Below are 14,455 nucleotides of genomic sequence, written 5' to 3'. Positions count from 1 at the left end.
TAATTTAAGAGATTGAAACAATTATTTGTTTAATAAATAGTGTTTATTGATGAAAAAATAACAGTTACATAAAACAACATTTAGTTTGATACCTTATGATAGTAGATAAAGAAAACATTACACTAACATGAAAAATATAGTAACTAAATAAGAGTGTGTTGTAAATTCTTATCCTAATTGATCACTGATATTTTATCAAACGTGTAAAAACAACTACTGGTCATTAATTTTGTTTTTGTTTAACTTTAGATTCTTTTACTATAAAGTTTTGAGATAAATAAGATTCTTTATTAAAATTTTTACAAAAAATGAATCATTTTTGACTAAGAATCCATCTTAGTTTTCTTGCAACAAAATCTTTTATATGTAAACAGCTTAAAATGTTTGTAATAACTGCATAATTAATTTATATTACTTGTTATTAATCAATTAATGCAATTTTGTTTTCGAATTAAGCGATTTTAATAATGTATCAATATCGTAAAGAAACTCAAGTTTATTTGGTAAGTTTTTTTGCATCGATTAAGAAACATTTTTTAATGAACTAAAATAAAACAAAAAAACTCATTTATAAACATTAATTATATTTCGTATAAATCCGAGATACATTATGAACATTTTTAATGATATTGCTTTAAAAACATGAACAAATCTATTAAATCTCCCTTATGCATTGGCTCATGTAATGATTCTCTCGGCAATTACAACACACTATGACTCAATAACTTGGATTTGATTAAGAAATAAATCATAGTAGATACTATGTTGTTTTATAATCGACTATCACACAACAACTATTATGAGCTGTGATAACCCATTTATTAATTTAATTTAGGTTTAGATGTAGTGACAAGAGGTGTGATAAAATATCCAAAGCTACACTAACGACGTATAAGTATATGGTTACAATTTTTTGTTAAGTTTTAAATAATCATCAAAGTTAAATAAAGTTTATGTAATCTTTGTACTACTTTTTTAGTTTTCACTATAATTAAAATTTTTAAAAAAAGATTACAATCTGATATGCTACTTATTTTAATAATTTTTTTATCATTTATATGTTTAAATCTAATCACATAAATGATAAATAATTACCAATCATGCAATCAATTATGTTGGTTAGTTATATACTTGATGGTAAAACTGACAAGATTTAAAAATTAAAAGATCATTGAATTGATTTTTCCCAAAATGATTTACAAAATGCTGGGATTTTCAATTTATTTATTTTTTCAGAGCCGTAAGATTTTCAAATATTGCTTATCGGAAAAACCAATAAAAGAGTCTATACTCAAAAATGTGACAAAAATGGACTATATTATGACTATTGAAATAGTTAATGTTGAGATATGGTAGGTGTTTCTCCTCTCATCACTTAACATTTTACCCTAAGGTTAGGTGTTCAATTTATAAATTTAAAAATATTTTCAATTTATAGATTTTTTACACGAAATTTAGGATATGATATAGTTAATTTCAAACTTTAGTTTATTCGCCTTCAGTCTTCATCATGAACTACAATATATTTTAAATGTTGTGTAAAATACAACGTAGATACCAAGTATCCTTTACAATAATGCAAGTAGTAAGATAGCGATTATGACGGATTATTTTGGCGGGAAAACAATTTGTCTGACCACTAACATGGTTTTTTGGTGTACTCTGAGTAACGCATTCATTCAATGGATCCATGACCGGTCTGATCAGTTATATGGGTTATCATGTTATCGTTGTCTGGAAATGTTCATTTCTTTATTTATTTTATAGTTTATAAAGTAATATATTATTTTAAATGATAATGCGCAGTACTATATAAAGGTTTAAAAAAGTAAATTAATTAAAAAAAAAGTTAATGAATGGTTTCTTTTAGTATTAACACATGATTAAAGTGGCAGTAACGGGTAAGATACTTGAAGATGCCATGGGAGAAATAAAAAAGGGCCAGAAGTCACGTGTCGATAAAAATGGGTTCGACGACCTTCTACAAACACAGGAGGGTGGCTAAAGTTATTTATAAATAAACATTTGATCCTAAAGATTTTTATCATTACATAAGGTAAGGTGAGTATGTACACTTTTTTGTTACTTAAATGGTCATAAAATTATTTGTGTACTATTCCTTTGTTAAATAATTATCATAAATAACTTAAAAATGATCAAAGTACCTGCATCAATACTAAAAACTTCAAATAAATTTAAATTTAATTTAACAGTGCTTACTTTAGTAAAAAGAAATGAGGGTCATAGTTGACCTAATAAAGGGACAAGTTACAGATAAGTCTGTAGATTAAACAATATTATTAAATATTTTTTAATTATTTAAATAAGTGAGCCTATTATAAACGATGATATAAATTATTTGACACAAATATAAAATAAATTAGAGTTGTGGATTTTGTTTAACGTCAATGTCATTTATTCAAGTTTCATGTTTAATTGATTTATTGACTATTTTTAATGGTTATGTGATTAGAGTTCTTAAATAATCCAAGTTATAATATTCTTAATTAATAAGATCTATACAAGCGAACTTTTAATAGTGTGAGACACTTACCCCAGTAATATGCCCACACATGTGTCAGCACACAAATGTACTGGGGCAAATGTGAAATCGCATTGAAATAAATTATTGTTAAAATGTTTAATTGTTAAATGTTAAATATAGAAGATAGTAGGAAAGTTAAACGTTTATTTGAAATCAATCACATTAAAAATTCAATATTTAACCATGTCCCAAGCGGTAACAAATTTTTACAAGCGAGTGATAACAGACTACGTAGATACTTAATTAATAACTCTTAATTTAAGAAGGCTTCAAGCATAAAAATTTGAACAGTTAAAAGATAATAGCATAACGTTCTTATGAAATTTCTTTTAATGAATAATCACGTAAATATGCAGCAGACACACTTACCTCATTTCACCTTATATTATTTTAAAATACCTTCAGCAAGCCTTATATTTTTATCTTCATCCTCTAATTGTTTAAGTAATATTGTACTGCGTAAATACAAAGTAATTTCAAATATTTATTTACAAGAAATTACGTACTCTGATGATAACGGTTGAAAATCACATAGGTAAGTAAAATCATATTCATATTCATTTAAGAATATATTGATTTGTGATAGTAAAACGTTTTATAAAAGCATAAATAAAAATAAGTGAACACCTATACACTAACCAAATAGTTTGCAGCAAAGTACAACATACAATCGATTAGTAAATTGCCGAAACAACATCGTCATCAGTGTTTGAATATATATTGAAAAAAATGTTCCATTACTTAACTACATGACAGGTAAAACACTGGTACTAAAGCTATGCGAAGTGATTGGAATCACAAATTTATGTATCGCATAATATTTTTTATCATATATTTTACAGATTTATAGTTTATGCGATTTAGTAATATATATTACAGACGCAAATGTGTTTCGAAATATATGCAAAACGTATGTTTATATACATCTTTTTTATAAATTATAGCATACCAAGTGAATAAAGCTATTAAAATTAATATTTTCTTATATATTTATAAAAAAAAAGTTAACATTATCCATTAAATTTTTAAGCTTATATACCTAATAAATTTCTATTATGCAATTTGATTTCAGATTCATTTACCAATACATTCCATGTGTTTTTATGATTAGTTATAAATAATAATTTAATTTAAATTAATTTTATTAAGATTATTTGTTAAAAATTGTACAATTGGTTCTTAAGGAACTTTCATTAAAAATCATAATAAAATGTTCACACTATTTTCAAACCTGGACTTTTCTATGGACCTCACTTATTTTTTTATGGTAATTGTTAATAGAAAATGTATAATTAAAAAGTAAAATAAGAGAGAAACTTTTTTTCATATGACTATGAATATTGATTCTTGAAATGTTGGAGATTTTTATTAAAATGTGTAATTAATCTATTCAATTTAATCTAATCCTTAAGGGAATTCAAAATATAAAACCGAAATTTACTTTGGTTAGATTCAAAATCACGAAAGTGCAATCAATAAGGCGATAATTTAAGTTAATCCCAATCCAGATTTAAAATCAGTGTTAAAATTTAGTTATAACGATAGAAATAAACCTAAATTTTATAGACCATTGTTATTTCTACTAATAGAAATTGTAGTCAATATTTTTAGGAAGTAATAATACATTTATATATTCTGTCGAGGTTTAAATATAAGCTTATGCAATCCAGGCTCAAGAGTTATTCCATAATCGCCATCCATAATAGTTTCTATTTCATCTTCTGATAATGAACTATCTAAAGATACTTCAAATTTGTGAATTATATTGGCACCAAATAAAAACACTATCCAGTAAGCTAATATTTTACCGACACAGGTCCTTTGACCTGAAATATTGTTAGTCACAAAATTACTTCTATAACTATAAATATTTTTTATTTTTAAAAAAATAAGTTTTACGCACCTGCCTGGAATGGCATAAACGCTTTATTATTTATAATTTTTCCATCACTATCAATAAATCTTGAAGGGTCATATAGGGAGGGATTTGGCCAATATTTCTCATTATGATGCATACCCCATATCAGAGGTATAATCATTGTGTCTTTTGGAATGTGATATCCTGAAATAATTACTTCTTTATTTACAGTACGAGGTATTCCGGCTGGAGCCGCTGGTCGCAATCGCATCGATTCATAGACACACGCTTTTAAATAAGGGACATCATCTATCATTTCCAAATCAATTATTTCACAGTTTCTAGAAACTGTTGTTAACTGATTATGTAGCTCGTTCTAAATAAAAGAAAAAAAAATGTATTGGTGCTATGATCAAACCGCGGAGGAATTATTTCAAATTACGCGTAGAAAATAATTAAATTTTATAATAAATTGAAAAATAAAAAGTTAAATTATTTATAAATTAAAAGTTAGCTTTTTTTCAGAATTATTTGAAAACACATTCTACTTAAAAGAGGAAAGATTAAAAAAGAAAATTACAATTGAAAATTTATCACAACTATTAAGGGTTAATCAAGTCTTGTTTTATAGTTTTACTTGGATTTGTTTATTAAGAGCCATGTAAAGGAGAAACCATTGTAAAGTATCACTTGTGGTTTCAACTCCTGCTCCAAAAATATCAGCTGATAGGAATGTACATTGTTTAGTTGAAAAATAGTGTTGCTGATCATAATTCTTCATTTCTTTGATTTTTTTCAAATATACCGATATCAAATCTTCATATTTGTCTAAATCGTCGTCAGTTCTTTTATTCATTAACTGTTGGTATATATTATGAGTAGCTCGTGAGCCCTCTAACACATCCGCGGCGGCATCTTTGTACTTTGGTATTATCCTATTATATCAAGTGACAAAACAATTATTTTTTAATTATTTATTAAAAATTGGGTAATTTTACAATTGTCTAACCGAAGAAAAGGCAATACACTTAATGGACTGGCAATAGCAAATTTTTTAGAACCATCAGTTGCTAAGTCACGCAAATAAGTCCACGTAGGATGTTTTACTGGCCAACTTTTTCCCAGTACTATTAAGTTCATAAAGTCACCCAAATATAATAACAATAAGTTTTTAACGCTTAATGGTTTATCATTAGATTTTCGCATTTCCTGTAAAATCAAATTAAGTAAATTAAAGTTAAATTATTTATTATTTAATGATTGATGTCATACAGAAATAACTGATTTGACAGTGTCAATAATCATCTTTTGTAAATTATTTTTTTTTTCTCCAACCTTTTTCATACCAATAGTTTTTAACCAATTGATAACAAATTTTCGTTGTTCTTTCCAAAGTTCTCCGTTTGAAAATATAATACCTGTATTAAAATGTTAACAATAATTGAAAATGCAAAAAAAAATTTTTGAATTTTTGTTAGTTACCGTGTTGTTGCATAATTTCATCAATAAATTCAAAATTACTTCTGTCCGATAGTTCATTTTTTGCTAATGCTGACCTTACAATCAATGGGTCAGTTAATACTACAGCTAAATGTTTTCCCATTTGTATACTGTACACTGGTCCATACTTATGTGATAACTCTGCAAACGTTTTATATGGTTTGGATGGATTTAACCATGGTAAATAGCCCAATATCGGTAATCCCCATGGGCCCGGCAATCTAATACTTTTAGACAACCATAAATAGATGATAAAAATTAGTATACTTGCTAAAATTACTGATGAAAACCATATCATCGTAATTGTCTCCTAAAACATATATTTATTTAGCTACATATTGATTATAATAAAACGTGTGCTTATTGATAGGTCAATAGAAATGCTGAGAATTATTCATAATGAAGATAACTTTTTAAATTTTTATAAAATTACAGTTTAAACAATTCTTAGTAAAAAAAAAAAAACAAGAATTGGGTCACTTACCCTTTTTAAATTCAATCATTATTCTAGTTGACGTTGTCAAGTGTTAATTCAACTTTACAATTGTAAAAAAAAATATAAAAGTAATTACTCCTAGTTTTAATATTCCTTCAAATCATTGTGGTGTTATGAATGCTAATTACTGATCATTTATTTTAAATGTAACACTAACTATGAGGAGTTAGCGTCGATTCAACACGAGGGAAAAAATATATTAATGTGGCATGTCTGCATTCAATGTATAAATTTAGTTTGGTAACTATAAGTCTCAAATAATTAAAAAAATATATAACGGTCTAACCGAGAGCAAAATCATGGTGTCGAGAGTAGGTATGTTTTTTTTGTTTGCTGACCATAGTCAATTTGTTTTATATTTATTATTTATACTCAAAATTTCAGATAATGACCATTTATTAAATACGTTTTCGTTTTTATATGTTACGACTCAAGAAATTTTAATTAAATAACATTTTCAAAAAAATTATTTCTTAGATGATTTATATAGAAACAGGATGGAACAGTTGTTAGCATTTTTTGTACCTAAAAAATGTTTCTTAATCTACGCCAATAAGATAATATACAGTTAATCTAGTAATTATTCGGACATCTTCTAAAAAAATAATTTGTTATTTGAATCGTCATCGTCTTACAGATATTTAAGTATAATTTAATCATTCGTTGAAGCATTTTTTTAAGAGTGTTGACCATACTTAGAGGTCTATAATACGCTAACAGTTCGAGGGGCAAATTATTTTTTTTAGACGGTGTCCGAATGTTTACTTGACTTAATGTAGTCCATTCATTATTTTATTATTGATTTATTGTTTATATTTGATACTAATAATTTGAAATATTGAAATTGATATTAATAATCCATACGTTTTTATTTATAATTTTACTATTAAAAAGATGTGACAGAACAAATAGAACTAAAAATATGTTGTTCTATACTAAATAAAAATTGTCTTATTCATTTTAATAATCGTTTTTAGTTTTCAAAGATTTTAATTTTACTTTTAATTAAAATCTTATGAATTTTTAAATGCTGCGTTTATATAAAAGTAATCTCTGTTGCAGCTTTGTTTTTTATTGGTGATTTTGTCGTTGACCTCAGAATCAATCGATAGTAGTTTACTCGAAAGTACGTGAGTATGATTTATATTTAAAAACATTTAATTATGATCATAACTTAATCAATACTTAAATTTGAAGGGAGATGTTCGATAATTACAAGTCACAAATCAAAATTAACTCGTAGACAGTGCATCTTTTACAGTTCTTACCGCGATTAACCTCATTTATAATTATTAAGTAATAATTTTTAACATTGGTTATTGAGACGGCATTAGTTCCAATAGTTGGTTTGACATTTTTGTTTAAATTAAATAGATCTAATAGCATTAAAGTATAGATATTACGGGTCGTAGAAAAGCAATATTAGGTAGATTATAATCGTAAAGATTAATACTTAAAGGCTACTTACAATTATTTTTATAACTTATCAATAAATAATTTTACTATTTATAAATGTAAAAACCCAATATATTAATAACTCTCGAAATAAATAGAATTTCAGTGTGTTAATTGATTTTGAGTATACATTACTTTAAGGCACAATGATCAATATTTGTAGAACGAAGTGAACCGAAACGAACCTTCCACGTGACTTCTTTGAAACATACTGTATGCCTAACCGTATTTATTAGAATTTATTATTGTGTTGTGCTGTACAATTTTTTAAAATCATTGTTGTCAATATATGCGACTAAAATATCAATATTTCAGACGGTCGGTGATATAATACACAAGTTTTTTTTTTTATTGAACTGAATATAAACTGTATAGTCAAGAATGATTTCTTTAAAATATGTTAAATCATGGAAAAAAAAGAACCATGAAAAACGTTGATAAATTTATTGACCTGTTAATTGTACTTAAACATTCAATAATGACAACAAAATTTTAACTGCTATCAGGAAATAAATTTATAATTAAAAAATTGAGTATTATTGAGCAATAAAGGTGAATGAAATTGTCCAAGGTTTATAGAACATTGATCTGAATGATCAACAGCAAATTTGAATAATAAATGCACACACATCAAGGCTTCGTACGTGGAGAGTTAGTCGTGTATGACACTATATAATACTTCAAGAAGACATATCACAAAAAAAAAAAAAAAATAGCTTACGCAGATGAATTTATTGAAATCGTCCAGTTTGTTAAACAAGTAGTTAGCCTCGAAATTTGAAATCGAGCCTATATTATAGTTGCAAATATATTTTTCATAAAATAAATATAAAAATTAACGTTTCTAGAATTACATAATTCGTGCTGTGTTATACTTCTACGTATTCTACATAATGTTCTTTTTTAGGTTTACAGGATTATGATAAAATAAAATCACCCTTAATACTTGTATGCAATGAAATTATGCTTAACTTATAAGACAATTATTTCATATTTGATGTTGGAATGTTATAAGTTTAATATAATTATTGAATCAAAATAACAATCAACATAATGAAGACTTGAGCTGCGTTTTAAATAGATGTCTTATGCATATGACAACAATGTTCGTATGACTAAAAATACAGTATTAACACGTAAATACTTTGTATATCTGTGTAAATGTGTAGAAATGTATGAACTAATTCAAGCGCGCCTATTATAAAAACTAAAACCGTTTTAATGGGAATGAACGCTATGAGCACTGAAAAAACCTTGAAAAAATAATAGTGAGGCTCGCGGTAAGGTCGTCTGCGAGTAGTCTCGTCTGCTATAAGGCAGATCCGGTTTCACTTTCATTGATGTAAACAAGTCTTCTATGTTCGAAGGGCCCGCAATTCCAAGAAATCGGGTGCAAACACGTTTCAAACTTACCCGGGTGAATAGACGGTATGGAATTTTGATTGTTCTCACGAGCCCAAAGAGACAAAATATTTACCCGACTTGTATGAAAGGAATTCTCATACAAATGAATCATTTCGAAATTGTTTTTTTCCTTTGAGGGTAATACACTGCTCAGGTAGAGATAATTTAGATTCTATAACACACATAGACCTTATTGATACAGTACCCTTATTATGATTGCACTTCAAGTATCCAACCTATTCGTCGAGACTTTAAATTAAAACCACGGGAGGAGTTCATTATTGGCCTTTTTTTTTTTTTTTTTAATAATCAATCAATATATTTAACTAAAACTGTTGAATGTGTTTTATATCTAAAATAGAGTCACGCGAGAGAAGCACCGACAATTTGTTTGAAATAAATTATGGAAAATGTTATAAGAACTCAAAACAAAACCTTTAGAGTGTGAGGATCGCCCTCAAAATCGTTATGGCAAATCCTGAGTGCAGTCATTAGTCGAAATTGAAGATAATCGTGCATGATCATGTGCAATTAACGTTGGATTTGTGCCATGATAACTCTATAAAAATTAAAAAATCGCAAATTATTGCAACCCAAGTGAAATCAAATATCATATGTCGTCAATTCGGTTACATGTCTTACAAATAAAAATCCCTTTGTTTAAATCATGAATACATAAAACACACTTTTTTGAATTAAAATAATTTAGAGAAAAATATGGCATAATACTCGTGATTCTTAATTAATTTATATAAATGTTGTAGTGCAAAATTTTCATAATAAATACTACAGTACCTGAGTGTTTTTAGGAGGTATCTTTTTATCAACTTACCGACAATTGATTTATGATATGGCTATCTGAAATGATAAGTTATGATTAAAAATTGATTTACTACATCAAAACTTAACTAATAACCTTGAAATGAAAATTAGCATATTATCGGGAGACTAAATTGTAAAGCATGAATATTAAGACAAGGTCAAACGCGATATTTATTTTTACAAATATTTTGTCTCGACGTAATTCATGAAAACTTAACCTAGGATAATTGTTACGTTATAAGTTGCATTTACGGTTAATTTTTTTTATTATATTTTAAGGCTTCTCACAATTTATAGCAGTCGGGTTTGCTGTCAAGATACATTCATAGAAATTTGTTGCGGTGAAACTTATGCAATTAAACTCATTATAGATTCAAATAAATAGAAATAAGTAACAGATGATTTCATTTTTTTCACTAAAAAGTTACATTGTAATAATAGTGAGCTTTTTAATGTTTTTGTTATCATAAAATTGCGTATATAGATAACTTTCTATAAATTAATTATTAAATAATTTGAAACTTGTTTATAGTTCAATATTATTTATAAGTCTAAGAACTTAGGCCAGATTAGCCTACATGGAGTTCTGGAATTTTCCCGATAGACTGATTGGTCAATAATAAAAAGGGGGAAATTTTAGATAGATTTAAAAATAGTTTGTACATTTGTCACCACATTATTTTTAACAAAATTAATTAGAACGAGAAATGGGTAGCATTTTATGAGTACTGAAAGATAAAAGTCAATTTAATTTAATTGTTAGGTTTAACACAGCTAACACTACTCTAATGACTCGGTTTGTGTGTTTTCCAACTCCGAATAAGTTTTCTAGTTCAACTCAGCTTGAAATTTTCCATATATAAAAAAAATTCTTAAACATATGTAAACTGATATATGAACATTTATTGAATGATAAAATATATATACACAGGTAGAACAGATCTAACTGAAAACTCATATAACTTATGATCTACACAACATTTTATACTATTTTTTAACCAACTTTTACAATATTGGAGTATATTTAAAATACGTTTTATGTTATATCTTTCAACTATAAAAAACATTTTTTTTTTTTGAGATTTGAAGTTAGCCATTTTACAAAAAGTTTAAAAAAGAAATTTTTTATATTAAAATTTCTCATTTTAATTCAGTAGTTACGTTTCTACAGTATTTTGAAATTTGTTAAATTTAAAATTTTTTACGATTTTTCTGTGGAATCTATGGCATCATATGTAAGTAAACATTATCTTTTTACGTTATTTTCTGGCAAAAATATCAATTTCATCATGTTAGAAAATGTGCATATTCATTATTATTATTATTATCATCATCTATAAAATGGCTACCTTTAAATCTTAAAAAAAATTGTTTTTTGTAATTATGTAAAATAAAATACATTTTAAATATAGTCCTATATTGTAAAAATTGATTTAAAAAAAAGTATAAAATTTAATGTAGATCATAAGTTGTATAAGTTGTCAGTTAAACCTGTTCCACTCTGTATATATATGATACTTAAATATCATGAAGTGTTCATCCACAGCTCAAAAAATACATATGCCACAACCCTTAAATTAATTTTTATTTAGTTCAATGATGTTTCATTAAATTAATATAAAGTTAATCGCGTTTTTGTTGGAATAATTGAAAAAATCAAATAAATAAAGTTAATTTATTATTTTATTAATATTATTTGACAGAGTTTAAATTCCCTGGAAACGAGAACATACGAAAGAAATAATAACTAACAAAATATGTACGGAACACCAACTATACTATCGTATTGCAGACTCAAGAGTAAAGAATGGACTGGGCATGTTTAAAGGGTACATAGGAGAACTATAAATTGAGTTACAGAAGGAAGAATTGTGGGGATAAGACCGTTAGGATGACCACGAACATCACGGTAGGACACAGTAAAAAAAGATTTCAAAATGATCAATGAAAAAGTGCAAATAGAGGAGCGAATGAATGAAATAGTAGTGGCAGCAATGGATCTACATGGTCCGCTAAGCTGTTAAGAAGAAATATTGCTTAAGCTATTTCGTTTATTTTAAAACAATGTCTATCTTATTTTTATTAACTTTTCATAGGAGCAAAATAAATATTTCCTGTAACCATAATATAATTTTCCTAAATATTGAGTTCATAATTCATTCGACTTGTTGCAGTTATTACTTAACTTATTTTTGAAAAATATTAAATAGAAAAATTATACTTGGTTTAAAAAATGTTCAATATAATAAGTTATTTTAAAAGAAAATACGTAATTTTTTAAAATTATATTTAACGATTTTTTTGAATCATTTATATTCTATTGTTACTAAAATACTAAATCATCTATAACAATATACATTAAGATAATATATTATATGTATTTATATGAGTATTATATATTTTTCTATTATTATTAAAATTTTATATAATTATTTTTTAAATGACGGGATCCAAAATGAATAAAACTATATTCTCACAAAAAATTTAAAGAAGAGGCTTCATACAAAGATGTCTTGTGGTCGACGCACAACTAGAATATTGCGAGTTGATATATTAAAATGCATAGTCTTATTAATTAGTCTTACAAATAAATTTTATTTTACTAAAAGTGACATATTAAGACATTTTAATAAGAGCTGCTGTTTGTTAACGTGTTCCTAATTTATATTTTTTTCAACTAAATATTAGTTTGATTTTATAATGTTGCATAACTTCCATTATTTATATATATTTTTCAAATTTCAGTCTAAATGACGATAAAATAGTATCTTTACAAGCTATCTCAATTCAGTAATTAATTATTTGAGCAAAATAAAAAGTCAATGTTCAATTAAGTACATAGGTTAATAATATAATGTAGATTTATGTTCGATAAATTATAAATCACGTTTGTGAAGATTTTATGGATCAGTTCATTTAAAATTTAAATTTTTGAAGCCTAAAAAATCAAGTTATTTTGAGTTGATTAATTTGTTTATTTGTTTTATCAATACATATAAAATACATAGAACAGGATATTCTTCAAAATGTCACGGTCTAATAATTAGTTTTATTAAAATAATATTCAAATAACTGTCGTGTAAAAATATGAAATTTTAAATTTAATGAAATAATTTAAAGATGATTTTATTCCAATACATATTTAGTAAAATACACTAATACAAATAATATTTAAATAAGTCTTTAAAAAATTAGAGCTTGAGTAACTTATTCAATGATTACTGAAAAATAAAAAGTTTTAAAACTCCTGAAAATTGGCATCTTGAAAATGTATTGGTGAAATTTTGGACAATGTGAGCATTTTTTTGGGTGAATTAAAGATTACAGCTATTTAATTAATTAAGCTTATTACTTATTTAATTATAAGTTATTTATGATTCCATAAACTATATTGAAAAAATGGCATTTCCCAAAGTTTAAAATATCACAGAACCAATTTTTTTATCACTTTAATCCCTTCAGTTTTAGTTGTCTCAATCATATTATCTAGATGAAGTTATAGTAATCCCAATAATTATTTGTTAGTATTGTAAAATATTACTTACTACTGGTTTAATTTCATTCACAACTTCCAAGGCTATAAAATAACTAAAATACAAACTATACTCATTCAAACTTTACTGATCATCCTAAATCGTGCTAATCGTTAATGACTTACGGTTTTTTGAATACTTAACTATTTTCCATATAATATGCTAAAATAAATTTATACCTTGCAGGAGTTTTCTATGATAAGTATAACTGACGATTGCATATTATGTAGTGGTATAAAATTATCATAATTATCTCTCAGGATAATATTCTTTTTAACGTGATTGTATTATATTTCACATTGTAAAATGTACCCGGGTGGTCAACAAGTAAAAAATCGGTTGCTCTCACAATTATAATTTTAGAATTAGATAATTCAACATAATAAAATTAGATATATACCCCAATAAATAATACTTCCAATAAAAATTAACCAATTGTCCAATTTTATGTCCTCGAGTTTTTTTAACATTTTAGAGTTATATTTAGAAGTAATCAAATCTATACTTGTCTGTCAAATTGAGACCAATTCTTGATTTTTCAAATTAATTTTTTTTTTTTGGAGGATTATTATTTTTAGACTTTGAATAATTAATGAAACATTAAGAAGCCATAGAACTATTTTTTTTAATTGAATCTATTTTAGAGAACTTTCTATATTTTTATTATCAAGCAACTAAAAATCAAATTATAGATGATTATTTTCCAGTCATAAATTTTCAATGAATATTTATTACTATAAACAGTTTTTATGTTATAAATGTTAACAATTTAGTTAATACTAATATTTTCAGTTAATAATTTTCTACTTATTCTTTACATCAATTGCTAGCGATATATTTGA

General features: G+C 25.6%; 1 protein-coding gene and 1 long non-coding RNA gene across 7 annotated transcripts; one reads left to right on the top strand and one right to left on the bottom strand.

The window, feature by feature from the left end:
- The first annotated feature begins 285 nt into the window (after window positions 1-285).
- On the top strand, window positions 286-12,299 carry LOC126903340 (uncharacterized). Of its 5 annotated transcripts, XR_007703467.1 has the most exons (7): window positions 286-503; window positions 1,237-1,352; window positions 1,439-2,061; window positions 7,462-7,525; window positions 8,762-8,959; window positions 9,620-10,520; window positions 11,784-12,299. It is a non-coding gene; the product is annotated as an uncharacterized LOC126903340 (long non-coding RNA). The 5 variants fall into 5 exon arrangements; XR_007703468.1 differs by lacking the exons at window positions 7,462-7,525; window positions 8,762-8,959; window positions 9,620-10,520; window positions 11,784-12,299 and having other exon boundaries at window positions 1,439-1,775; window positions 1,871-3,632; XR_007703469.1 differs by lacking the exons at window positions 7,462-7,525; window positions 8,762-8,959; window positions 9,620-10,520; window positions 11,784-12,299 and adding an exon at window positions 3,388-3,632 and having other exon boundaries at window positions 1,439-3,301.
- On the bottom strand, window positions 3,670-8,742 carry LOC126903338 (cytochrome P450 306a1-like). 2 transcript variants are annotated; one of them, XM_050681487.1, is made up of 7 exons: window positions 7,990-8,742; window positions 5,886-6,213; window positions 5,676-5,821; window positions 5,413-5,612; window positions 5,041-5,338; window positions 4,449-4,779; window positions 3,670-4,371 (listed from the first exon to the last, which is right to left on the bottom strand). In XM_050681487.1, exons 2-7 carry the CDS (start codon window positions 6,199-6,201, stop codon window positions 4,172-4,174), a joined length of 1,491 nt encoding a protein of 496 aa, XP_050537444.1. In that variant the 5' UTR covers window positions 6,202-6,213; window positions 7,990-8,742; the 3' UTR covers window positions 3,670-4,171. The 2 variants fall into 2 exon arrangements, with proteins under 2 accessions (XP_050537444.1, XP_050537445.1); XM_050681488.1 differs by having other exon boundaries at window positions 5,886-6,044.
- Window positions 12,300-14,455: the final 2,156 nt, after the last annotated feature.

This window comes from Daktulosphaira vitifoliae, unplaced genomic scaffold (genome assembly GCF_025091365.1).
Source record: "Daktulosphaira vitifoliae isolate Bord-2020 unplaced genomic scaffold, ASM2509136v1 Scaffold_3, whole genome shotgun sequence".
Lineage (NCBI taxonomy): Eukaryota > Metazoa > Arthropoda > Insecta > Hemiptera > Phylloxeridae > Daktulosphaira > Daktulosphaira vitifoliae.
This window is presented reverse-complemented; position numbering and strand designations above follow the sequence as displayed.

Excerpts from the sequence above, each read along its gene's own strand:
- LOC126903338 (XM_050681487.1), bottom strand. The coding sequence starts at position 6,201 with ATGATATGGTTTTCATCAGTAATTTTAGCAAGTATACTAATTTTTATC. Across the intron at positions 5,822-5,885 it reads TGAAATTATGCAACAACACG|GTATTATATTTTCAAACGGA; the intron begins GTAACTAACAAA and ends ATTTTAATACAG. Across the intron at positions 5,339-5,412 it reads AGTGTATTGCCTTTTCTTCG|GATAATACCAAAGTACAAAG; the intron begins GTTAGACAATTG and ends TTGATATAATAG.